The 27,402-nt window shown below is 46.4% G+C and overlaps 1 protein-coding gene across 3 annotated transcripts in view; it reads right to left on the minus strand.

Annotated features, from left to right (window-relative positions):
• The window catches only part of MCC (MCC regulator of WNT signaling pathway), a 436,865-nt gene that overhangs the window by 155,338 nt on the left and 254,125 nt on the right, over positions 1-27,402 (minus strand). The window contains exon 1 of one of the 3 annotated variants that reach the window (XM_059175674.1): positions 11,378-11,900. The exons of the other annotated variants lie outside the window; for them this stretch is intronic. Within the exon in view, the coding sequence (XP_059031657.1) occupies positions 11,378-11,557 (180 nt within the window). The 5' untranslated portion in view covers positions 11,558-11,900. Of the gene's footprint in view, positions 1-11,377; positions 11,901-27,402 lie in introns of those variants that run through there. 3 annotated transcript variants of the gene reach the window in all.

Genomic DNA, 27,402 nt, shown 5'->3' on the forward strand with positions numbered 1-27,402 from the left:
CCTTTGCCCCTCCCCTACCCCTCATTTACAGGCACAAACACTGTCTCTCATATGAACAAATCTCTTAAGAAAAAAATAGAAGAAGAAAAGGAAAGGAAAAAAACTTCAAGTGAGCCACAGGAAAAGGAGGCCCTCAGGGCACAGGAAAGAAATGATTCTGACTCCAAACAAAGAAGAGCCCCACGGCAGGGTGGAAATTTGTCTCTGCCTCACAGCTGAAGCAAGCAGAGCTAGTCAGTAGGAGCTCCCCCTTCTGCTGATAAAACTCGACAGACAGATAAAACCCTCACCAAACCTGGGGTGTCACCAGTGAGGTGGAAGCAGGAGCGGGTATGGCGACGTCACCAGGCACTCGTACAATACTGCAGAAATACCCGAGTGCTCGAGGACCACAGCCTCCGGACACGTGAGAAGGCTGTGCCAGGGCAGCCCGTGGCAGAGGAAAGAGGCAGTGGGAGAAAGCACCCTCAGAGCCCCTGCCTTTTTCTGGGGGCCTGCCTGATTCTGAGAGGCTAAGAAACAACTGCCCTCACCACATCCACAACGGTGCTTAGGGCCAAAGAGAAATACCCTGAAGGAGGAGAGGGGGGTGGTGGGAGGGCCAGAGCTGGGGGGTTGTGTTAGGACAGCAGGGCCTAACAGGACAGGGTGCAGGGCCTCACCCTCCAGATCACCTGAGTTATAAAACACCAGAAACCGGGGCACCTGAGAGGCTCAGTTGGCTGAATGGCTGGCTCTTGGTTTTGGCTCAGGTCCTGATCTCAGGGTCATGAGATCGAATCCCATATTGGGCTCTGGGCTCAGCGGGGAGCCTGCCTGAAGGATTCTCTTTCTCTTTCTCCCTCTGTCCCGTCCCCTGTTCATTTTCTCTTTCACCCCCACCCAACCAAAGTAAGTAAATCTTTCAAAAAACTAGGTAAATACATAAAACGAGAGCTCATCAAATGCAAAAACTACCATCACTACCTTTTGGAATACGTGCATGTAGGTTCCCTGTGTCTCTGAGCAGAAGCTGTGCACGCTCCGGATTTCTTCCCACCCAGACCTGACAAACGTCAGAGGAGGGAAGGTTGAGAAGGGTTGCGTGCCCCTACCCGCCTCCACAGCAGGCAGCCACAGCTTTCTCTGACCTCAGTTCTCCTGGCCTTTCGGACTTCAAGAACTCCTCTAGGTGCTCAGCCCACTCTCCATCCACTCGGCCTCCCAGGCGGCTTCTGAAACTCACATTCCATTCCCGCGGGGCTCTGCCCCTGCCCCTCTCCTCTCCGTCTACTCCTTCAGAGGAGCAACGGGTCCCCTTGTCTTTTTCAACTGCTCTCTTTCTGGCCCAGGACCCTGCCGAAGCATCAGCCGTCCTGGTGACATCAGGTTCCAGACTTCGCGGTGAGAAAATGGGCTGGTCCCCAAGCGCGACGGCACAGCTGCCGGAGAGCACCCGCTGGGCTGTGTGTCCCCATAGCCAGGCTGGGGCCCTCGGCTGGAATGAAGGGAGGCTGGCGGACAGGGGAGGTGGGACCCATGGGGGACGACCACGGGGACTCCCTGACCTCTAGGTGACGCAGGTCGAGGTCTCCTCCCTCTGGTCATCAGCTCCTCATCAGCTCCTCATCTCAAGCCGCACCTCGGCATCCATGAGGAACGGGAGGAAGCAAGGTCGCAGAGCGGAGGTTGGGGTGACTTTTTGCTTTTCGACATTTTGTATGATGTGACCATAAAGGGACACAACTGATTACATAACAGCAACTAAGCTGAGTGGCCTGCCGGGGCCATGGGTTCCCCAGGGGTGCACATTCCCCATGACCTGGGGCCACGTGCCCCATCATCTGTGCCCCACTGTCACCACAACACCCACCCTCCCGGCCCTGAACATGACCCCACCCCAGAGAGTCAGCCAAGACAAAACCTGGAGAGGTTTTGCTAAGGCCATACTATTAGATCAAAGCGCCCTTTGAAAATCACCTCCAAGAAGGCTTCCAATCCACAAGAGAAACATTCTTGGGGCAACTTTGTGGTCAGTGCCACTAAGTGTTTTCTCCTCCTGAAGTTTATATATTTTCTGCAAAAAATTTGTAAGTTACAAAAAAAAAAAAAAAAAAAAAACCCACCCCAAAAACCATAAGCAAAAAATATCACTCATAACTCCAACCCCACTGCTTACATTTAGCTTGTCCCTTGCATGTGGTCCTAAGAAGTAAGGGTTAAAGACACATACGTATGGTCTGTGAGGTCCTGTGGGCCAGGGAGAATCCTAGTTCTGACACTAACCGTGTGCCATGCAATTTATAACCTATACTTCACTTACTTGCAAAATGGAGAGTTACAGGGACGCCTGGGTGGCTCAGTTGGTTAAGCGGCTGCCTTCGGCTCAGGTCATGATCCCAGCGTCCTGGGATCGAGTCCCGTATCGGGCTCCTTGCTCGGCAGGGAGCCTGCTTCTCCCTCTGCCTCTAGCCTGCCACTCTGTCTGCCTGTGCTTGCACTCTGTATCTCTCTCTCTCTCTAACAAATAAATAAAAAAATCTTTAAAAAAAAAAAAAAAAAAAAAAAAAACGGAGAGTTACACCACCTTCCCCATAGGTTTATGAGGACTCAGAGAGAAGACACATGACACAGCCTGGACACGGAAGTACCAGCTGAGTGACAGCAGACCTCATTCGGGGAGCCTCTCATTCATTCAGATTCTCAGTTTCCCATTGCTGCTCTAACCAGTTACCATGAAATCAGTGCTTAAAACAATATTCATTTACTACCTTAGAGTTCTGGGGGTCAAGAGTCGGAAATGGTCTCACTAGGCCAAAATCCCGGTGTCGGCAGGACTGGGCTCCATCCCGAGCAGCTGGGGGAGAGTCCCTTCCTCTCTTCTCCCAGGCGTCGGCAGGCTGCCGGTATTCCTGGAGTCAGGCCCCCTTCTTCCATCTTCAAAGCCCACCAGCCTCTCTGTTCAGATCAGGCCCTGACTCTGACCCTCTGCTTTCCTCATCACGCCCTCTTCCCCTTTCCATCTTCCTGCCTCCCTCTCTTAAGGCCGTTTTTGTTTTTTGTTTTTTGTTTGTTTTTTTAATTTTTTAAAAAGATTTTTATTTCTTTATTTAACAGAGAGAGAGATCACAAGTGTGAAGAGAGGCAGGCTGAGCAGAGAGCCCGATGTGGGGCTCGATCCCAGGACCCTGAGATCATGACCTAAAGCAGAAGGCAGAGGCTTAACCCGCTGAGCCACACCAAGGCTGTTTTGATTATATTAGGACCACCTGGTGACCCAGAAGAACACTTCCATCTCAAGACTTTTTTTTTTTTTAAGAATTTTTTTGTCCTTTTTTAAGATTTTATTTGTCAGAGAGAGAAAGAATGCACAAGCAGGGGAAGCAGCAGGCAGAGGGAGAAGCGGACTCCCCACTGAGCAGGGGCCTGATGCAGGACTCGATCCCAGGACCCTGGAATCATGACCTCAGCTAAAAGCAGATGTTCAACTGACTGAGTCACCCAGCCATCCCCATCTCAAGATACTTAATCACATATGCCAAGTCCCTTTTACACTGTAAGGTCACATTCCCAAATTCTAGAGATTAGGTTGTGGACATCGTTAGTGGGGTGCATATTATTCAGCCTACCAAAATGTTTTTACTGTATTAAGCTTTGTGAGGCTGGTGATGGGTATTTGTTGGAAATGTTCTCCCTAGCTTGTTAAATTCTTTCCATAAAAGCAACAGGTCTGTTGTCAAATCCTGTATCGGTGTGTATTTTACTCATTGCTACAAGTTCAAAGGCTGCAGAGATGCGTCAAGTAAGAGCAAATTCTGCTTCTCACAGCTTTGGAGCCCCTCGCCCAGAGTTCCTGCTCTCCAGTCACCAGGACACGTGCATTTCCATCTGTCTGTGGGGCTAACTTGTATACCGAGGTCTATAGACCAACCAGGATTTACTTCCATGAAGGCTATCCACCTAAGAATTCCTATTCTCATTTTTTTTTTTCCTAAGAAGGATAACCAAAGCTTAGAGAATATTTCATTTTCTCTGAAATCATGTTTTATGAGCTATTCCTGTCTTTCCCCGTTACCCACACCTGAGGATCCACCTGTCACTCCTACCCCGTTTGCAGGTACCCCGGGTCACACCTGGTGACAGCAGCACCAGCTCCAGAAATAGCACTTGAGAGAAATGAACCAGCATCTGGAGAACTCATTTTGTAAACCCCAGGGCGTGAAGTGACAAATGTCACCTTTGTTTGCTGACAACTCAAAAGAAGGTTCATTCCTCACACCCCTTTCATCACAATATTCTCCTCAAAAATGTTTCGCAGCTCCCTAGCGCCTATTTCCAAGTGCCACAGTCTGGACTTCAAGGTCACTCATCAGACCCCCCCCCCTTTCCAGCTCCCTCTGCTCCTCCATGTGTGGGTCCAACTGATCAAGTCACAGCGGTTTTTTTTCCTACGTATGTCGCTCCCTCCAGAGAGAAGGCCATTTTCTCCTCTAGACATTGAAATATTATCCTTAAAGAGCCTGGTCTCCTTCCTGAGACCACACCCCCCCACCCCATAACCAGCTCAGGCAGAAGCACATGCCCCCTCCATTCAGTTCTGTCTTTCACTACTCACTGGGCATACATCGTCGCCATGGCAGTCACGCCCGCACACGAACCACCTGTCTGACTGCGGACATACCTAGTAGAGACACACATCATCCAGACCCGCTCTCCATTCCCATCTCCCTTGCCCCGCCCCAGGACCCAGGGCCAGGTCCTAGAAGCAGCAGAATCAATGACTGACCCTCACACCGAGTAGCAGGCTCTCATGATACACTGGGGATGGGGTGACAAACTCCAGGGCCCAGGAGGTCTTCAGACACAAGGGATGCAGGCTAGCTGAGCATTAGGGAACCGTGGGGTCCATGACAAACTGGAAAGGGCATACCCTGCTTACCACTGGGCTTGTGCTTCTCAACACCAGCGCTCACAGCCAGGTGGGAAGGCAGACCATGTATTGCTAGACAATTCTGTAAGAAAATCCAAAAACCTGGAGTTTTCAGCAAAATATTTTGATGTGAAAGGGTTATTTACCAATGTTATAACTTAAAAAAAAATCTGTGGACAAATAGAAGTATGGTGGGGCTGGTGGTTTAGAACCTCCATTGATTTTTTTTTTTTTTTAGGATTTTATTTATTTGTCAGAGAAAGAGAGAGCACAAGCAGGGAGGAGCAGCATGCAGGGGGAGAAGCAGGCTCTCTCCTGAGCAAGGAGCATGATGCCGGATGGATCTCAGGACTCTGGGATCATGACCTGAGCTGAAGGCAGATGCTAAACCAGCTGAGCCACCCAGATGTCCCGCCACAACGTATGTGATTGATTTTCTTTGTGATTATTTATGAAGAGTGCCACTGACAACGAAAGACACAGTCTCGGGGCGCCTGGGTGGCTCAGTGGGTTAAAGCCTCTGCCTTCGGCTCAGGTCATGATCCCAGGGTCCTGAGATCAAGCCCCGCATCGGGCTCTCTGTTCAGCAGGGAGCCTGCTTACCTTCCTCTCTCTCTGCCTACTTGTGATCTCTATCAAATAAATAAATAAATAAATAAATGTCTTAAAAAAAAAAAAAAAAAAAAAAAGAAAGAAAGAAAGAAAGAAAGACACAGTCTCTACCCTCAGAAAGCCTGTGCCCAACTTCTGGACACACAACATGCCTGTGTAGGAACAGGAACAGGAGATGGCAATACAGGACGATACTGTGGAGACAGGACTTCAGACTTTGTGAAATGAGAAGGGGTGCCCTGGGCTGGAGGACGCTGGGACTGGCTTCCTTTTCGTTAAAAGAAGCTCTTGGGGGCACCTGGGTGGCTCAGTGGGTTAAGCCGCTGCCTTCAACTCGGGTCATACTCTCAGGGTCCTGGGATGGAGCCCTGCATAGGGCTCTCTGCTCAGCGGGGAGCCTGCTTTCCCCTCCCCCCTCTGCCTGCCTCTGCCTACTTGTGATCTCGGTCTGTCAAATAAATAAACTCTTTAAAAATAAAAATGAAAATAAAAATAAAAGAAGCTCTTATTAGGCCCGTTCCAGCATGCAGGAAGTTTGCGGTCTCTGACTATGGGTGACAGAGCCCATCTCTTTCATCATTTTGGCCTCCTGCTATTTCTCAGGCCATGGCAGTCCCAAAACAATTAGAAATGGCCTCAGATATTGAGAACTTACTGTGTACTTTGTACTAAGCACGTTCTTTGTTTTAAGAGCTAAATGAAATACAGTGCATTTATTTTCATTCATTCAATCCTCATAGTACTTTATGAGGGAGTTATTAGTATCATTCCTTTGCCCTCAAAGAAAGAGATGGGAAGGCATTAAGTAATCTGCTCAGGGTCACAGAGCACCTAAGTCAGGACTTGAACCCAGGGTCACGGACACCGAGGGCTGTGGTTTTTGTCCCACACTCTGCTGCCTGCCATAAACCTAGGTGGAAAGAGGGGAAGGAGAGTCATGTGAGGAGAAGATGAAGACATGTGAGCTGGTGGTACAGCACAGGTGTGAGGACGAAGGAGCAGCTGCTGGCCGCGCCGAAAGCAGATACGAATTCAGATCCACGGGAAGCGGGGGCACTCACTGTAGGTTTCCTTGCTCACCATATGTATACATCTGACTTAAAACAGGTCTCCTGCTATGTACAGAAATGGAATCGCCCGTAGAAGGTGGTTCCATTTGTGTCTCTGTTGGTATAATTATTTGAGCATAAGGGGTCCTGGCATCTTCTTCCTGAGCTGTGTGACAGCAGATCTGTCATTTTACGTCCACCTTCCCCTGCCATTCGGTACCTAACACCTGGTAGGTGCTCAGATATCTTTAGAAAAACCATACTTAAATATTTAAATTATTTTAAATGTTAAAATATACCCAGCATATTAAATTTAAGAACCTTGGAAAACTTACAGGTGTTTTGAGAGGACTTAAGAACTGAAACCGTATCCCAGCTGGCCCTTTAGAAATGCATAGATGTGACAAAATTATTTCTGATAAAAGCAAGGCAATAATTGGTTTATGATTATGGAGAGAGGCAACACTGGCTTGGGTAGGCGGGACTGAGCAGGTGGAGGTAAATTAGGCCACACTCTCATCCCTCGGCTGGGGATGGACTCACAGCGTTAGCTGTTATACAGAAATAGAAGTGACAGAAAAGGGCCCTGTGTGGACCAGTAATGAGGGTGACATGAACCATGATTAACCCAATTCTGTGCACCGAGGCCACCTGTACATAATAAATGAAACCACACAGCGTGCAGAACAATCTGTAATAGAGACTTTAGTGAAAAGAAATTGCCAAGTTTCAAAGCAACGTGTGCATGGCTTATGCCTGGGAACCTTCACCCGGAGTTCCCATACCTTGATTGGGATATGCTGAATCCCCTGAAACTGGACACAGATGAAGCATGTGTGTATTTCCTCCAGCAGAAAGGTTTGTAGCTTTCAAGTTCTTGAAAACACCCGTTATCTAACTTGAGTCACAGGCATCTGGGGTCACATGAGGGTCTCAGGGCTACTCCAGGGGAATACTAGGAGGAGGGAACTGGAGACCCCCACAGATAAGATCAGGAACCCCAAAGGTGCAGACTTTCTGAAGAAAATGACCAACAGTCCAGAGAAGGATGCAACCACTTGCCAACACTGAGCCCACCCTCTCCTCTCCTGTCCCCATCTGTTTTCTTACACAGGAACAACCATTAAAACTTCCCGGACTTTCTGAGGGCAGTCTTGAAACCCAAGGGAGTATTTTCTTGGCTTCCTCCAGGTGAAGGTCATGAATTTTTAAAGATAAAGTGGACATGGATTCTAACAACATATGTGACAACGCAAAACAGGGTTTTTAGTTTTGGGACACTATATAAGGCACTAGTGTAAGGACACCCCCCCTCCCGGCCCCCGCAACAGGGGAGAAAAGATACCTCCTGACCTCAGGTGAAGAGAAATTTTGCAAAGACAAACTGACAAGGTGAACAAGTTTTAATGTGCAATTTAGGAAGTGGAGAAAGACCCTTGGGTAAAACTTAAAACCTAGCTAGAGAGGAAGGCAATAAATTAACACAAGGGGTTTCAAACCCACTAGGAAAGAATAAAAGGGAGTTGGGATGTCACCATCAGTGCACAGACTGTGGGTAATAAACACCATGAACCTGAACTCATGAAGGAAAGACGATCTCATACAAGTGAAGCCTTGGTGGCAACAATATAGATACTGTTTGAAGAAAGCCATCCCGAGGAACGTGCAGGAGGGCGGCCGTGCCTCCAGATGATAGCTTCACAGAGGGACCAAGTGTTGCGGTAAGAACACATCCCTACGTCTCCACAGATTCCCCTCGCCACTAGAAGGCGGAAGCCTGTACGAGGGAGGGCTAACAGGACTCCTTGCCACGCCGCCACTTGGTGGTTCAACTTCGAGAAATGCTCTTCCATCTTCAACTTCTCAGATCTGCTTTGTCAGAGTAGACTCTGGGTCTATACAGCAGACTGAACTGACACAGAAAGCTCCTTATTTTAGTATATAGTGATATTGGATAAAACTTAAGAAATGAAAGAAAGTGGGGGCGGGGGGGAGCACCTGTATGGCTCAGTTGGTTAAGCGCTCAGGTCACTGTCTCGTGGCCCTGGGATCGAGCCCTGAGTCGGGCTACCTGCTCAGCGGGGAACCTGCTTCTCCCTCTCCCTCTGCCTCTACCCTTCTCCACCATACTCACTCATTCTCTGTCTCAAATAATGAAAATCTTTAAAAAAATAAATAAATAAAATCTAGCAAACCTTGTAAGCAAGAGCGTCAATTCCCAGAAACACAGAAGAATGTCAGAGACATACAGTGAAGGGGTTTGAAGCTAGACAGCACCCCACAGCTATCTGGGTATGTCCAGGGGTGAGATCTGTAGACCCCTTAGCTGGTAGGGAACTAGTATCATCATCCATAAAACCAAGAGAGGGAGAGGACCTTTTGTCAGGCTAAATCTTTGCATGTATTTGCATTTCTTCAATACAAACAAACTTGACCATGCAGCACATGCAAGGTTAATTTTCTGCACCGGATAATCTGCAGGTTACCTGGAATATGACAGAATGAGATCAAACATTTACATTCTCATTTTGGGTAGCTCAGCCAGTTAAGCCTCCCACTCGTGACCTCAGCTCAGGTCATGATCTGAAGATCGTGAGATCGAACCGAGGAGCCAGGCTCCATGCTCAGTGGGGAGTCTGCTTGGGATTCTCTCTTTCCCTCTCCCTCTGCCCTTTCCCCCACGCACATGTGCTCTCTCTCAAACAAATGTTTAAATTCTTATTTTGAACTATTTCACATGGGGAAAAGCTTCTGATCTATCCCTCTAAAATTAATCTGCCATCACATATGCTCAAATCTAGAGTTAGAAATGACTGGCCCACTGCAATCAAGCCTCCTGCACCTCCATAAACCAAGGCCCCCAAGTCAGATGAAGCCTCATCTACAGCTCCTCAGGGACTTACAAAATTCAAGAACCAACTAGGCTTTTTCTTCCCAGTTATGAGTGTTGTTAAACAAACTTCTTCCATATCAGAGTTGATGCTTTCTTTTGACATTCTCCTTTTTTGAACTTCTATTAAAATTTGAAAGAACTATTTAAACGTGTTCTGGATCATACTTCAACGCTTAATTTTGAGGTGCTCCTTTACTTCAAAGTAAGCAATTTAATTATGCAGGAAGGTGAGTTTAATAGAAGTTCATTAATGCCCAAGACACACATTCCTTTCTCTTTAAAAAGGGAAAGTCTTATTCTGCTAGAGGGACAGATTAAACCAAGCAAGTTTTTAACACTCAAGCTAATTGAGACCAGGGGAGCCAGGAATGAAGTGGTTTCCTGATGGGTCATCCAAGCAACACGCCAGACAAGCTATACTCAAGCCAGCCAGGAAAGAGATGAGAGGAGCAAGAAATGACCCCCCCACCACCACCACCAACACCCCGTTCTCTTCATCTTTGCTCTTTTTCCTTCCCAATCCCTACTGGCTGCCAACACAACCAATTAAACAGCAACCTTTTCTTGCATGAAAACAAGCTTTCCTTCTTCCCCTACCCTGCACAACCTCTCTCCTCTGTTACTAATATCCCCCATTCACCAAAGCCAGCAAACATCTGCTGTCTGCCTTCCTTGCCTGAGACACCTCAGAACCACTTGAGATGAATAGAACTCAATGTTCAGCTTTGCAAATGGGAGAGAAGGGGAGGGGCAGTGAAGAAGTTCAAAAAATAAAGTAACCCCTATCTTCTACCCGAATGCACGGGGAGCTTCAGGGAGAGATGGTTTCTTACCAGAAGAAAAGGCGGCGAGGCCACCTGGGTGCCTCAGTCTTTGAGCATCTGCCTTGGGCTCAGGTCATGATCCCAGGGTCCCGGGATCCAGCCCCACACAGGCTCCCTGCTCAGGGGGAAGACTGCTTCTCCCTCTCCCACTGCCCTGCTTATGTTCCCTCTCTCTGTCAAATAAATAAATAAAATCTTTAAAAAAAAAAAAAAAAAAAGGCACTCCCCTCGTCCAAGCAGCCATTTTAATCAAGATTTGCCAAAATCAATTTTCCAGGATTCATAACGGAGAGTGGGACATTCCATCATTCCGAATTTACTTTGAACAGTGTTCTCCAGCCACCACCAATTTTCAGTCCTTATTGACGACGTACACATACAACTGGTCTCCAGACTCATTTCTAATAGTTCCTTTTTAGACGTGTTTGTTTATGAGCAGTCATTCAGATATACCTACAATGTATGTGGTGGGGACACAAAAACACGCCCGCCTTGTCCATCAGCAGGAGCCACACACTCACACACACCAGAGGAAGGCTGCGAACAAAACTGGAGGCAAAGACCAGAAAACCAGCCTCCTTTCTTAGAGAGTGAGACATAGTTTTGTTAGACCATGACTTCTGTCCCCACTGCCCCACCCCAAACAGCCTCCACATCCCCCCGCCCCCAGCCCCGATGCAGACGAAAGTTTGCCATTTTTGTACTTTTTCTCTAGTTAGTGCAGAAGCATCCCACAAACTGGAGGGCACCCATGACAGAACAGGGACTTAACATTCTCAATCCTGTTCCTCCCACCCCCACCAGCGACGCCTGCTCCCTGCCGAGTGTAAATGGCACTTTAAATTATGCCCCAGCTGGAGAAATAGTATTTCTGACTGCTGGCTACTCGTAACACAGACACAACTTCCTCTTTTCCCTTTCGGAACTTTTGAGCCACCAAGGCAGGAAATCTTCTGGTGGCCAGCCTCCTTGGCATCTGCACGGAGAAGTCTGCGCTCAGGAAGGACCAGAGGCTGAGTGACAGGTCTACAGGCTCCAGAGAGAGAGAGAGAGAGAGAGAGAGAGAGAGATGCGCTTCTCGGGTTCCTACCCTGTCAAGCGCTGTGGTCCTCCTGCCTGGTGTGGAGCGGAGTCTGAGTCTAAAGCCACCCAGGGGCGTCGGTGCAGTGGTGGCACGGTCCAGGCGTTGGTCTTGTTGCCCGCCTGTGCGGTAGCCTTTCAACGAACTCAGTGACTCAGCAGCGTCCCCTTCCCCCCACTGGTCTCCCATCTCACTCCTCTCAATCACAGCGATGTCCACGTGACAGCGCGTTGTCTCCACCGAGACTAATCCCGTATCAATAAGAGCTTTCAGCAGGACCCACACCAGATTACTCTGTCTCACAACCACTTTGCTGACCTTCCCCGGGGGCCAGAGAATACTCCCCCGGCGCGTACTATTTACAGAAGAGTCGACAGAAGCCAGATCGCTCGGTGTGATGATTTCACTTCCCAAAGTTTGTGGCTTTAACAAAGCAACCCGGCCACCAATATTCAACCGCACCACCACGTGCCGTCCAAGCCACCGGGATGAGAAAGGGAGGCTGGGTTTTACACAGAAGCAGCGGTAAGAATCGTTCCTGGGGTCCAGAAAACACAACCACGATGTAGAGTATCATTGCAACATACGTCTTCATGGCCACCGAACCAAAAGATTACAAATAAAGGCTGCACAGGAAATGCCAGGGGACGGTGGGCTTGAAAATACCAGATGTATGGGTTTTGCTGTCAGATTTCTTTGCCAGTAGAGCCAAGGCAAGGCTACATGGCATTTTATTCTCGTGTTTATCCAGACTGAGCAGGAGGGCTAATCCAATTACTAAGATGGGTTCCTAGCCAATCTAGTCTACCCTGTTCCTTGACGGGTGTACAGTCTCTCAAACCCGACAGAAGGTGTGAGAGAACCAGAGTACAGACCCAACTTCTCTACTTCCTCATCTTTTCCAGAGATTTTTATCCTGTTTTTACAATCTGATGGCTGGCAGAGAAGAACGCCGGTCTCTCTCCATAGCCTTTCTGAGCAGATAAGATAAATAAGAGGGATGAGTCCAAAGCCCACGAACTGTCAGGGAGATTGCTGGGTGTTCCCAGAGAAACACTCACCTACGTGTCTGGAGAGGCAGTCTTGAGATTTTAGAAGAACAGTCTCATCAGCATTACGTGTAAGAACAAGAATGCGAGGCCGTACATAAAGTCGTCATCAAGGATTTTTCCAGCATTCGGTGTTAAGTTATGAAGCCGGCTCAGCAGAGGAAGCCCTGTGCACACACAGAATTCTCTTCCTCAGAGAATCTCTACTTATGGATCTTGAACACAAAGGTGTTTCCTTTTCAAACTGTGATGATAGCTACTCAAAATTCAACCCTTTTCCCTCAGAAATACACTCAAATAAAAAACAGGCACCAAATAAAAATTCACTTTTACTCTGCAAATACTTGAAGCTTCTTGGAAGTCTATGTTCCAACCAGCTGGGCAGTTCTGAGGGTGCCGCGGCGAACCCCACGGGGGAGTGAGGCCAGGTGGGGAAGAGCGCCACTGTGAACAGCACAGACAGCCCCTCCAGGCAGGAAAAACAGGAGAAGGGAGCACTGCCATCAAGAACCCAGGAGAAATGAAGGGGAGATCACATTCCAAAGGTGCTTGCCTTCTGTCTGGCAATGATTACCAGAAGACAGGCAAATCCCAACTACTTTCTGATCATAATGCCTTTTGCATTTTGTCACACAGGAGATCTTGAATTCAAGGTGGATTAATTTAGAAAACGGAACCGAACCCATTTGGAAGTATTACATATATAGCAACTGATAAAGGCAAATATGCAATAACAGGAAAAATACACAAATACTTAGCAGGAAAAAGTGGAAATGTCGGTAACCTTCCCCTAAAGGTGTGACAAGGCAGAAGCAGAGAGTCTGGGGGCTGGCTGAGGGCTTTAGGGACAAAGCAGGTGGGGTTCCCATCACGAGGATAGCTTCCCACTCTCCTGATTCCTGCTTTACTAGCATTTTCCTCAAGGAATCCCTAAGACTTGATGTGTTTTATGCTGGTGAGAGGAAGGCACTGCTCGAAGCTTTTATGGGAAGTGCTGAATGGACGTCAATGGTGTAGTGAGAAGAGCAGCCCTACCAGTCCGAAGAGGGGGGCTGGAGACCCAGAACCTTCAGCAGCCCCAGGCCTGTGTGCAAGGAGTCTGATGTGCAAGGCTTCCTCTCCCCAGCTATCTCGAGAGCTTGACCTGCCCTGCTTGCTTCCTTCGGGGAACTGAACTGGACCCTGCATGGTCCGGCCCTGAATGTGGCTTTGTGTCATCCAGAAGGTGGATTAAACAGGATAAAGAAGACAAAGCCTGAGTCCCAGCTCCCCCTGTCCCTTGTGTGCTTTCCTTCCCCTTTTAGGCCATTTGTAAAATGTGGATTGTCATTCCCGTTCTGTGTACCTGCCAGTGTCAACACAAAGCTTTAAACAATGCACTCGAAAATAAATATTACAAAACCAAGATGCTATCACAGGGCGCATTCTTATCAGTCTTGAAAACGCTAAGTTTTTAGAGTATAAATAGTTCTAAGTTGAAAGAAAGTCTTCGAGAACATTTTCATATTGTATACTAAGAAAAAAAAAAGTATTTGCTTTAAGTAAGGGAAATCGAATAGTTTCAAATAGATGGACTCGGGGTATTGGGGAGGGGAGGCAGGGACTAGAACATTCTCCCAAATAAGACCACTGACATAGGGCTAAAGGGGTTCATGAGGAATCTCAGTTGACGTGGCACAGTCCCGCTATGGAATCCAGCAGCGTTCTACAAGACACCAGAAGGCTACCACAGGGACGGTCCTCTCCGTTGCCCTAGCTGATGAGGGTCAATCCGGCCCTTTGCCAGCCTGGAGAAAGACCAGAAGCCGGCAGCAGACTATCAGTCTGCTGCCTCAGTATTGCCTGATTGCCCTAGACACCCAAGTCCTGCAGGATTGCTGTAGCTACGCAAGCTTCGAATGACGAATCACTGGAGCCTGGCGTCATTCAAACCAAGTATCTCACTGTACAGATAGGGAAACTGAGGCTTGGCAGCAAAATGAAGGCACTTCCTTGGGAAAGGTGGCATCCGAGCTCCACTGAGCACCCTGTACCCCAGACTCCCCACCCGGTATCTACTCCACTAACCTGGGATTTTTCTAGTCACCTAATTGGAACCATATGGTTTACCCACTTGCCAATATGCATATACACACTGTCAGAATATTTTCTCCTCCTGACTTGATAAAAGAATCTTTGTTCCTTCTCCTTTCCTTATTTTCCAAATATTTAAATATTTCAAGTGCTCCAAGGAACTCTAGCCTTGAATTGTTTTGAACCAATAAAGTAGGTACATTGCAGGCTCCTGGGTGACTCAGTCGGTTAAGCGCCTGCCTTCGGCTCAGGTCATGATCCCAGAGATCTGGGACTGAGTCCCAAGTCAGGCTCCCAGCTCAGGGAAGAAGCCTGCTTCTCCCTCTCCCTTTGCCCCCCCCCCCATTCTCTTTCTAATAAATAACTTTTTTAAAAATAGGTAAACTAGGTAATTAGACTATGAATCCTTCCTATATAGCACCTTATGGTTTCCATAAGCTGTCACATGACCTTCACAACAGCTCTGTGATACAGGCAGGGGAGGGATTATTTGCTGCCTATGTAGTGCTCTAGGGAGGTTAAATGATGTATCTGATGTTGGAACCAGAGTTGGACCCAAGCCCTCTGACCCCAACCTTGGCCCTTCCTTCTCCATTCATCCACTTCAGGATCCTATTATACAGCAGGCATGGGGGGACAAAGGTGGGCAGAGCAGAGCTCAGGTTTTCAGGGAACCGGTGTTTAGTGGACACACACACACACAGGTAGCAGAGACATGTCCTCATGGGTTAGAATCTTTGGGGTTAGCCTCACATTTGAAAGCTGACTCCACGATTTACTAGCTATGTGAACCTGGCAAGCCACAGCCAAATGTTTTTAAACTGTGGTTTCCTCATCTCATAGGACTGCCTCAAGGATCAAAGGAGCTAGCAGATGAAAGATGTTTAGTACGGTGCCCGGTTCACGGTAAGCATTCAGGAAGTATACCCTGTTTTAATTACCATCAACCAGTACGACAACGATAGAATCCTATCAAGGTCATTACTGGAGCAGAGCCCAGTGACACTTGTACTTGGTCTGGGAGACAAGAGTTTCTGGAGAAACTGAATCATAGACAATGGCTCTGATGGGAGGGTTGTGTGTACAAAAGGGAGCCTTCTTTTCATCTGTCTATCCATGTTGTTATCCAGTGCCTACCGTGAGCACAAGCGCTTTCCGAAATGATTCTCAGCAGGGCTCCCTTGAATAAAGGGTTTTCCTAGAATACTTAAAATATGAGCTCCTTCAGAAGAGTTACACTCACAACTTTTCAGAGTTATACCTACTGGGTGAAATGAGGCATAGCTGTGGTCTATTCTGATCTGAGCCAGGAGTAACAGCTTAAGAGATAAGACACCTATAAAGAGAACCTCAGCAAAATTACTTCTACTAGCAATTTAAAGAATGCCTCCCTCCACCGCAGCTCCACATTTGAGTGGTCAGCAGCTGAAGGCGGACCCTACTCTATAGCAAAGGTGTGGCCTGAGGTGATTGGGACTTCAATCATGGTTAAACTTCACCTTTCATTTGAAGGAGAGAATCCACCTGGCCAAATGCTTGCTCATAGGCCATGTTTGCCCACTGAAGGTAACACAGATAAGAATCCCACACTTTCCACTTTGTACTACGATTTTCTCTTCCTCTCCCTTTACACCTTTCGACTCTCCTGCTCCTGGTGTGTCCAAAGGTATATTCATGTGGATGAAGCAAAGATATGGCCAAAATGGGCTAGCCTGTGAACTTTAAGAAAAAAGCTCTGCTACTAAAGATAAAACAAAGTCACAAAATATGAGAATTCATAAGTTGGATAATTCATATCAATCTTTTGCATAGCCAACTTGAGGAGTAAGGAAGTTGGCATCTATCTTTCTGTCCTTTATCACAATGGACACGACTGACTCCTTTCTACAAAGTTCCTTAATCTTATGCAGAAGGAAAAACTATCACCTTTCGAGAATGCCCAGAAGCTATTAATACCTGCCCTCCAGATGGTTCTCATCTGTCTTAGGCTGCTGCCCTGTATAAAAAAAAAAGAGGGGGGTGCCTGGGTGGCTCAGTGGTTAAGCCTCTGCCTCATGACCTCAGGTCATGATCCCGGGGTCCTGGGATGGAGCCCCGCATCAGGCTCTCTGCTCAGCGGGGAGCCTGCTTCCTCCTCTCTCTCTCTCTCTCTGCCTGCCTCTCTGCCTACTGTGATCTCTCTCTGTCAAATAAATAAATAAAATCTTTAAAGAAAAAAAACAATGAGGGACCAAGTCCTTTGGATAATGATCTTTTCGACTTTCTTCCACTAGATTCTTGAAGATAGGAAAAGAGTTTTCATTCTAATCTGAAATGTGAGGTGAAAAAACTGAATGGAAAAAAAAAAAAAAAGACCCACAAGTTTTTTTTAACCATAACAAATATAATTTCCATGAAGAGAACACTTGCCTTTTAAGCTTATTGGAAACTGAGACAAAGAGGAAGTCATAGAAACTTTAGGTAACAAGAGTACCACATTAAAAAGCAAAAATACCCGTTTTTTAAAAGATGCAATTCTTTAAAGATCTATCTCTTGCCTGAAGGATTCTAAAGATCCTCACGGTATTACCCAAACACAATGTCACTAACAACATGGCCACAAACTGCAGATATGCGTTTCCTAATGCTCTTGTTTAATGCAACGCACTATAAAATTCAGAGGCCGAAATCTGAGGTCAGATTCTAAAGTCATTCTGTGAGGGGTTAAGTGAGGCACTGTACAGCCACATCCTGTAGTGATCTAATTTTATCCCAGGACAAATCCTAAAATATTTCAAGAAGTGGATTGATATAAGCTGCCTGTTAAGATACCTTCCTTAAAAATCCTCTCTTATAACCAGAGTTTTTACGGAAGCTGTATATCCGACAGATTATTTTCTGTGTTGAGGGTCTGGATTTTCCTCGACAGGCTCTTACATCTCAAGACTGATGTTCTAAGACATTCATTAATTCATGCATACAGAACTCATTCAGATTTTAGGGAATACTTGACGTGTTTACCTAAAGTCATAAAGAACAAACTTATTAAAATGCCTCAGAAGTAGAGGAAATAAAGTTCAAAAATTATATTCATTCCCACAATGTTATTGTTCCCAATTGTCATATATCAGTGGTTCCCAATCAGCCGTGCTCTGCCAAGGCAACACAAGAAAACACCAGAGTGTGTCTAAGGCAATTCCACCAGGTTCCTCCAAACAGAGCCCATAAAGACTACAAAGGAAACAGAAGGATGACAGAATATACACAGTTATTTTAGACCTATCCTGATTTCCTTTAGGTTTTTGGTACATGCCTACCTTTATGGCTGCAATAATTTTAATATAAAAGCCCAGCACAGAAATTTCTTCTGGGAAAGAGTTTTATATATTAAGTTGTCAAGCAAAAAGCTAGGTATGTTTTTTTTTTTTTTTCTCCATTCAAGGTCACCACTGCACTCAGAATAGGAAAGGAGCTGCTTTCAAACATTCGACTCTAACTCCTGGTGTCAGCCAATCTACTAACACTCTTTTTCCACAGCTAGTCTTGTATGGAATAATCTAGTTCCTGGGATATCGTTTTTTGTTAGGATCCTTTATTCATCTCACCCACTCTTCAACGGGGGTAGTGGTGGGTGGCAGACGAAAACCAAGTCTGGCACGTGCGCGGGCATAAACACACACATAGAAATGGGGAAAAGCAGATAATGTTTTTGTTAAATTTGTAAATGAATGTGTCTAGAGGCTAATTCATTTTTGCTATAAAAATGGTGTGCATACTTAGAGCCATCTGTCAACAGTGATAACATTTGTAAGATAGAATACCAACATTTTTCACAGAACTAGAACAAACAACCCTAAAATTTATATGGAACCATTAAAGACCCCAGATACCCAAAGCAATCTTGAAAAAGAAAAACAAAACTGAATTCAAGTTATATTACAAAATTGTAGTGATCAAAACAGTATGGTACTGGCATAAAAAGAGACACAAAGATCAGTGGAACAATAAACTCAGAAATAAACCTTCAATTATATGGTCAGCTAATCTTTGACAAAGGAGGAATGACTATCCAATGGGAAAAAGACAGTCTCTTCAACAAATGGTGTTGGGAAAACTGGTCAGCTACATAAAAAAGCAAAACAAAACAAAACAAAAAACAAAAACTGACCACTTTCTCACACCATACACAAAAATAAACTTGAAATGGATTAAGGACCTAAATGTGAAACCTGAAATTGTAATAATCCTAGAAGAAAGCACAGGCAGCACTTTCTCTGACATTGGCTGCTGTAACATTTTTCTAGACAGGTTTCCTGAGACAAGGGAAATAAAAGCAAAAGTAAACTACATCAAAATAAAATGTTTCTGCACAGCAAAGGAAACAATCAATAAAACTAAAAGACAACTAACTGAATGGAAAAATATTATTTGCAAACAACATATTTGATAAAGGGTTAAGTACCAAAAATATATATAAAGAACTGACAAAACTCAACACCCAAAAAACCCAATAATCCAATTTAAAAATGGGCAGAGGACATGAAGAGGCATTTCTCCCAAGAAGACAAACAGATAGCCAACGGGCACGTGAAAAAATGCTTAACATCACTCATCATTGGGAAAAACAAAACAATACCACAATGAGATATCACCGCACACTAGCGGTATGAATGGCTAGATTCAAAACCACAGACAAGTGTTGGTGAGAATGTGGAGAAAAAGGAACCTTCATACACTATTGGTGGGAATGCAGACGAGTGCAGCCACTGTGGAAAACAATATGGAGGCTCCTCAAAAAATTAAAAATAGAAAATTTAAAAATATAATTTAATTAAAAATTAAAAATAGTAATTGCACTACTGGGCATTTACCCAAAACATACAAAAACTCTAATTCAAAAGGATACCTGCACCCTGTGTGTATAGCAGTATTATTCCCAAGAGTCAAATGATGGAAGCAGGGGTGCCTGGGTGGCTCAGTGGGTTAAGCCTCTGCATTTGTCTCAGATCATGATCCTGGGGTCCTGGGATTGAGCCCCACATGGGGCTCTCTGCTCAGCAGGGAGCCTGCTTCCCTTCTCTCTGCCTGCTTCTCTCTCTGCCTGCCTCTCGGCCTACTTGTGATCTGTCAAATAAATAAGTAAAATTAAAAAAAAAAAAATGGAAGCAGCCCAAGTGTTCAACAGATAATGAAGGTATATAATAGGTAGATAGATAGATAGATACAGATATATAATGGAGTATTACTCAGCCATAAAAAGAGAGAAATCTTACCATTTGCAACAACATGGATGGATCTAGAAAGTGCAATGCTAAGTGAAATGTGTCCGTCAGAAAAAGACAAATACCGTATGATTTCATTTATATGTGGAATTTAAGAAACAAAGCAAAGGAAAAAGAATGAGACGGAGAGACAAACCCGGAAACAGACTCTTAACTCTAGAAAACAGATGGTTACCAGAGGGCGGGGGAGTGAATCAGGTGAAGGGGATTAAGAGTGCACTTATCATGATGAGCATTGAGGCATGTACAGAATTACTGAATCACTATTTTATACACCTGAAACTAAAGTAACACTATGTTAACTATACTGGAAACAAAATGAGAAACTTACAAAGATTTCTAAGATACAGTCTCCACCTGATGGTTGAGTGTCTGGTTTTTTTCCTCTTTTCCCTGCACCCACCACAACCACCTAATCCATTCAGTAGACCCTGATAGCACACACGTTGGCATTAACAGAGGGATAAGATAGGGCAGGGAATGAGGGGACAAAGCTGTGGCTGGAAAGAGGGAAGTGTTAAGCCATCAACAGCAAAATAGGACATTTTTTCCCCTAGACAAGTAACTCTGACCAGGGATTAGAGGGCATCTAAATATACGTTCCCATAATTTCCCCATATCATCTCTCCTCTTCCCCAGTTCTCTCTCTTAAGTATCCATCCGGGGGCACCTGGGTGGCTCAGTCATTGGACGTCTCCCTTCAGCTTGGATCCTGGCCCCAGGGTCCTGGGATCAAGCCCTGCATTGGGCTCCATGCTCGGCGGGGAGTCTGCTTCTCCCTCACCCACTCCCCCTGCTTGTGTTCCCGCTCCTGCTGTGTCTCTCTCTGTCAAATCAATAAATAAAATCTTTAAATAAAATCTTAAAAAAAAAAAAAAGAAAAGAAAAGAAAAGAAAAAACCTATTCATCCAGCACCTGTTAGAGTGTGGTGCTCTGCTAAATGAGGGGAGAGTAGCTCAGAAAACGCATGTGAGGCCCTCATCATAAACCTTCTATTCCAGTCTGGAATGCAAAGAAGAGAAGATGAACGCACACACCCCCACGCAACATACACATCAAACCTCTACTGAGCCCAAGCCAGCTAGTACATCTGACGAACCCATGTACCCTGACTCACTGCGGCTGGGAATGAGAAAGGCCTTGGGAACTAGGAAGCCAGGTGTGGCGAGGAATCTGAAGGTGGCATTCCCTGAGGTCAAAGCCAACAAGGTCTCCGGGGGCCCATGACCCCAACTACATGGGCAAGAAGAAGACAGACCTGACCTGAGTGAACACAGGGAGGAGAAATCAAGGTTGACTAGTACTAGGGAAGCTCTCTGAAAAACGAGATTAATTTCCAGGGAGGGAAGAACTACAGGAACACTAATTTAGTGTAGTCTAGCACAGACCCGAGGCTGGGGACGTGTTAGTTTTCATCTGCCCCCCAGGGGCTGGAAGCCCCCCTAACCGGGCACGCATACTCCCGTACTCCAGACATGTGAGGCTAACGTTTCCAAGTCGCTCATCGCAAGGTATCACTCCAGAGGTGGCTACTTTCAGCTCCTCACCTCTCTGTCAACACCGAAGGCTTGATCCATTAGCTTAGAGGTCAGGAAAGATTTCCCAGCAGGGAAGTTATGTGTAGCTATGTGTTTGAGCTACGTGAATGCGCCAGAAGTACAGTAAGGCACTCCACCAGGGGATAAACGAGCGAGGGGCATCTGACAAGCCAGCCCTGCCCCGTGTCACGGAGCCCACCTCTCAATTCTGGAATAGTCCCTCGTACAGCCACTGGCTTGGAGGCTTCTCGTTGTCAGATCCTGACTAGGTCAGCAGGATTACACACACACACACACACATACCCCGGAAAAGTCACATTTGCTTCACAGTAACTTTGAAGGGAAGGTACTGTCAGGGCCTCTGAAAGTTCAGAGGGTGGGCGAGGAGGCTGTCCCATGCCTACTTCTGCGATGAGGCACCTGCATTCGTAGCGGGGCTGGGAGGAGTCCGCACTCAAGCTCAGGACATGAAGGAGGAATCAGACTTTTATCCCTCACCTTCCTCGACTGCCGGAGCTTAGGGACTGCCACCCTAAACCCCACTTAATTAAAGATAACCCAACTGGCTTAGAGGGCAGTTTGTAGCACACCTAAATGAAGACACTGCATTAGAAACGAACCTATTGTAAAAACTAACATTGTTAAAATCATGAAAAATGGGAGTAGCTATGTGTGATACATGCTTGAAAAGTAAAAACTGCATACTACAATGGATTTTTTTAAATTTTTTTTAAAGATTTTATTTATTTGGCAGAGAGAGAGGAGGAAGCAGACTCCCTGCTGAGCAGAGAGCCTGATGCGGGGCTTGATCCCAGGACCCTGAGATCATGACCTGAGCCGAAGGCAGCGGCTTAACCCACTGAGCCACCAGGCGCCCCTACAATGGATTTTCATTAAAATCAGAACCTAAGGGGGGGTCTGAGTGGCTCAGTTGGTTAAACGTCTGCTTTCAGCTCAGGTCACGATCCTGGGGTCCTGTGATTGAGTCCTGTATAGGGCTCCCCACTCAGTTAGGAGCCTGCTTCTCCCTCTCCCTCTGCCCATTCATGCTCTCCCAATCTCTCTCTCTCCATCTCACTCTCTCTCTCAAATAAATAAAATCTTTTTTAAAAAATCAGAACCTAAACCTGAAAAAGAAAAGTATCTACAATTTTTTTATTTCTATACGGCTTCTCTAAGACAATGTCCCTAAGATTCTGTAAGATTCCAAATGATTCTAGCAAGAATCTATACTGACAGCTTAGTGAAGTGCTCTTTACTAACGCCTGGCATTTAAAAACCAGTATTTGAGGGCGCCTGGGTGGCTCAGTGGGTTAAGCTGCTGCCTTCGGCTCAGGTCATGATCCCAGGGTCCTGGGATCGAGTCCCGCATCGGGCTCTCTGCTCAGCAGGGAGCCTGCTTCCCTCTCTTTCTCTCTGCCTGCCTCTCTGCCTACTTGTGATCTCCCTCTGTCAAATAAATAAATAAAATCTTTAAAAATAAAAAAAAATAAAAATAAAAATAAAAACCAGTATTTGATAACTAACACCCCACTAGAGCTCTCAATAAGAATACATTAGTAAATATAATTATGTTGGTACATAAATTACACATATAATCAATCTTTATCAAGTCACAAATCTATATATATCTTTATCTTTTTATATCTTTATCAATTCATATATATATCATTATATATCTTTATCAATTCATATATATACATATATATTATAATCTATATTATAATATATATAATGGGGAGGGGGGCAATACACACATACCTAATGCTAAAAGGCCAGAAAAGCCAGACCCCTTCTTGGCCAAGCAGCAAAGTACACATTTCCTTCTCACTAATCTTAAATCCCTAGATATCTTCCCCATGGACATTTGCTGCTGACAGCCACCATCAGACAGAGCTCTATGACCTGACTCCTCTCCAGGGCAGGCCTGAGAGAAGGTTTCATACCATTCTTGGAAAGCATTCAGCTGCCACATGTAGCATGATCTTTTAAAACAAAAACAAAAACAAAAAAATCCCACACTGCAGACAGCTTTGCTACGTTAGCATGCCATTGTTAGACATACACAACCAAAATGGAAACCTCTAAACAGAACCATCTTTTTTTTTTCCTTTGCCATTATTCAAACGCAAAATCTCCAGCAGTACAGGGAACGTGTATCCCCACTTGGAATTTCATGCTCTCAACTCCCAGCCCCTTCCACCAAAAACCTGTTCCTCCTACTAGTCGTGCACAGACACATGCTGAATGCCAAAGTGCGGAAATCCAGGCACAGAACGCAAAACTAGACAAAACGCAGTTCCTGCATGCATGGGGGTCCGAGGGGGACAATCTTGTACTTTCCAGATTGCACAATTTCTACGGTGGCTGTCTGCTCTAACTGTTGCTGAATGAATAGGCAAACAAACAAACAAACAATCTTGCTCCAAGCTTTCCTCTCCCTTCCTCATTCGGGTCTGATTTGTCTTCATCTTTGACTTAGGCAATCATTTTCATCTTTCATTTCTCTGTTTGCTGTGTGCCTCCTTCCTTCCAAAGCCTACTTGTTTCTCTGCATTTTAGAATTCTACTCTGCGACGCTTGCTTCCCAGTGCAAAGAGTCCCTAAGCTGTATTTTAGAATAACCTAACCAAAACTGTTTTCTAGGAGACGGCAGGAATCGAAATGGCTACTGTCGTGTGCGGGGTCATCGCTGCTCTGATCTGCCACTTTTTCCTCGGGTTTCTGCTTCCTAATGACTGCCCCACACCTCCCTCATCTTCCTGCGAAAGCAGACTCATGGGTCTAGGAAAAAAACAGGAGAAAAATCAGAGTCCTTGGGAGCTAGGGTTAGCCGGCTGATGAGAGAGGAGACCATGAGCCAGTGCGAAAGGAAACAGAATGGAAGCTCGGCCCTAAGAGTTAGGTGGTGCCACAGGTGGCTTGCAAGGCAGAGTGGACAACATCGGGTACCTCTGTGGATGGGGTGCGACACATAGTGCCTCATGGCCTCCATGTCCCCAGCTTTTGGGAAAGGCTTACAACTACCATGGCCCCTCGGGCAGCTTGCAGCCAGCAGTGCCCCAATAATACTGGGTCATAAGGAGAACGATAATGTAACCCAAAGAACGCACAGACCCGTAACGAAGGACAGGCTAGCTAGACCAACAAGTTGCCCGTGGTCTTGACAGTCTCATGTCAAAACATGAGAGAGAGAGAGAGAGGGAGATAGCCGAAGGTCCTTCCCGGGGCACAGAGGGGTGGGTGGGAGCCATCACTGGGCCTACGTGTCCTCAAGCTGCCGGATGACAGAGTAAGTCTTGTTTCTAATTCCGGACACATGCTGTCTTTCACACACACTCTTGCTGTGGCCCGGCCACTCCCCCTTGGTCCCCTCCTCACTCAAAGTCCTTTAAGTCCCTCAGCAGAGGCTCCCCTGCCCAGAAGAGGACTCACCAGCTAATCCCGGGTCCTGCTGGGAGCTGAAGCTTGTCCACAGGGGAGGCATCATTCATTTCCCTCCACTCCCCAAGTGCCTTCCAGGCACAGAACACAGCACAAGGGAGCCAGGCAGCCAAGTGGGAATGTGGGGGACTGGCAGCTTTTGCGGAGGTCTTGTCTCTCCGCCTCCCTCCTCCCAGCCTGTCTCCCTCTTCTCAACTCTAAACACAAGGCCAAGCCCCGTGGTGTGAATGCACAAAAGCACAAAGCCACACACCAAGCAGCCCTGAGAAGTGCCAAATGTGGGTTGTGGCCAAGACCCGAGGTTCCCTCAGGCCTCTTTCAAAAGCCCACAAAGGACAGAGTGGGGGATGGGGAGTGGGGGATGGGGAGAACCCACCCGAAGCTCAGTCCTCTGTGCTCATGGCTCCCCTCCAGTCCGTTCCATCCAAAGAACTTTCTGTTCAATCTGGGGCCGTTAACAGAGTCCCCTTGCACACTCGTGTTGCCCTCTCATGCTGGATGCCCCGGCGGCAACGTCCCTGAATAGCTCCGGTCCAACTTGACAGCCTCAAAAGGAAACACTTAAAGCACAGTGTGACGTGCCCTAGAACAGAAATGCATACGAGATCCGGGAGATCCAGCAGCAAACCAGGTCTGTGCCTTGCCTCCCCCCATTTTGTCAGTCCCTCCACCTGTCTCAACCCGAGCATCTAAATTCTGCACAATGTCCACGGCCCAACTCAACACTCAGCTCAGCAGTCACTCTCTCCAGATCATGTCAGACTGCTGCTGGTTCCTTCTCCTTCTTCGCTCATCCCCATCTGTGCCACGCGGCCAGGCACCTCTTTCAGACCGCTCCTTCAATGCAGGCCCTTAAAAACATCAGTCACTCGGGGCACCTGGGTGGCTTAGTGGGTTAAACCTCTGCTTTCGGCTCAGGTCATGATCTCAGGTCCCTGGGATAGAGTCCCACATCAGGCTCTCTGCTCAGCAGGGAGCCTGCTTCCCTCTCTCTCCCTCTCTCTGCCTGCCTCTCTGTCTACTTGTGATCTCTCTCTCTGTCAAATAAATAAATAAAATCTTTAAAAAAAAAAAAATCAGTCACTCTTTGAAACCCCTCCTGTCTCCCTATGTCCCACCTGGCACCTGGTTGAGCCACACTGAAACACTCGTAGTACCCCCAAATCACCATGCTCCTCCCTGCCACCGGGACTTGGGACACAAACCCTTCACCCTCCCCAGAACATGATTCCTGGCCCCCTCCCGCCCCCACCCTTCACTCAGCTAGCTGTCCCCAGGCCTCTAAGTTTATGCTTCTCCTTTAAGCTCTATAAAATCTGCTGTAGAACCTATACCAAGCGCAAATGTTTGCTAGCACACCTGTTGCCTCTGTCAGAGGTCAAACCACTTAAGGGGACTAGAACCTTGTGTAGAGTAGTCTCTTGATAATCCCAGGACAGGAGCTAGGACTTGTTTAGCCTTACATCTTTGTCCTTAGCACAGTGCCTGAAAAAAGCAGGTGGCTCTTTACTGAATGGACAAACTTGCCTGGAGGCTTCAGAAGAAGGCTTCATCCAGGAAGAGATCATCTCAGTCCTAAGGCAAGAACATGGTTCGTCCAAGCTTTGGGGAAGGCCCAGTCGTGACTATGGGGTCAACAGCTGTCACTCTAGGAAAGTCCTCACAGTAAAACAAATGCAAAGCCCACCCTCCCATTAGCCTTGTGCCCCTACATCAGTCAAGGCTGCCAAGGCCTATATTCTCCAATGTGGGCACAAAACACTTTATCTTGGTACCCTCTACAAGATCACCACACTGAGTTACTGACTTATTTTTATTTGTACGACTGAACTGTGGACTACTGTCACTATAACTTGAACAATAGACCTCATTATGTTATCCTAGATGTTCCGAAGTAAGAACAGTATGAAATGAAGCATAAATACTCTTAGCTCAATGAGAGATTACTAAAATCACCTACAGCATAGCAACAAATGGATACTTTGAAGTTCAAGGCTTCATTTTCAACAATTCTGCCTGTGCCCTGCAGATGATACAAGTGCTCAGATTTTTTTTTTAAAGATTTTATTTATTTATTTGATAGAGATCACAAGTAGGCAGAGAGGCAGGCAGGGGGGGGGGGGGAAGCAGGCTCCCTGCTGAGCAGAGAGCCCGATGCAGGGCTTGATCCCAGGACCCTGAGATCATGACCTGAGCCGAAGGCAGAGGCTTTAACCCACTGAGCCACCCAGGTGCCCCTAAGTGCTCAGATTTTTAATAAGCAATCAAAGCTTTCTTCAGCGTCAGCTAGTTGAGTATTTTTGGACACTCAATACCAGCACTTCCCCTTCCCCTCGCAAAAACACAAAACCAGAAACAGAATGCCCACTAGGCCCCAAACAGATGCCTCATAAATCCATCTGAAAGTAAGAATAAGCCTTCGAACAGGTTATTTCTGTTTTTCTTCCAAATAGAACATCAAGTAATTTATACATATTTCATTTAGAATCTGAATCAGACTCTCCCACCACATTCTCCTCCTCTTTCGCTACCAGATCGCCTACAGCCTGTAGAGTTTAGTCATTTGGCAGATCCTTCGTAAATGCCCCCAAATATACTAGGTGGGACTAGAATAACCACCCACACCTCTCAGAGCAGCCACCAACTTCTTTGTTGTTCAGTCAAAACG

Source organism: Mustela lutreola, chromosome 5 (assembly GCF_030435805.1).
Source record: "Mustela lutreola isolate mMusLut2 chromosome 5, mMusLut2.pri, whole genome shotgun sequence".
Taxonomy (NCBI): domain Eukaryota; kingdom Metazoa; phylum Chordata; class Mammalia; order Carnivora; family Mustelidae; genus Mustela; species Mustela lutreola.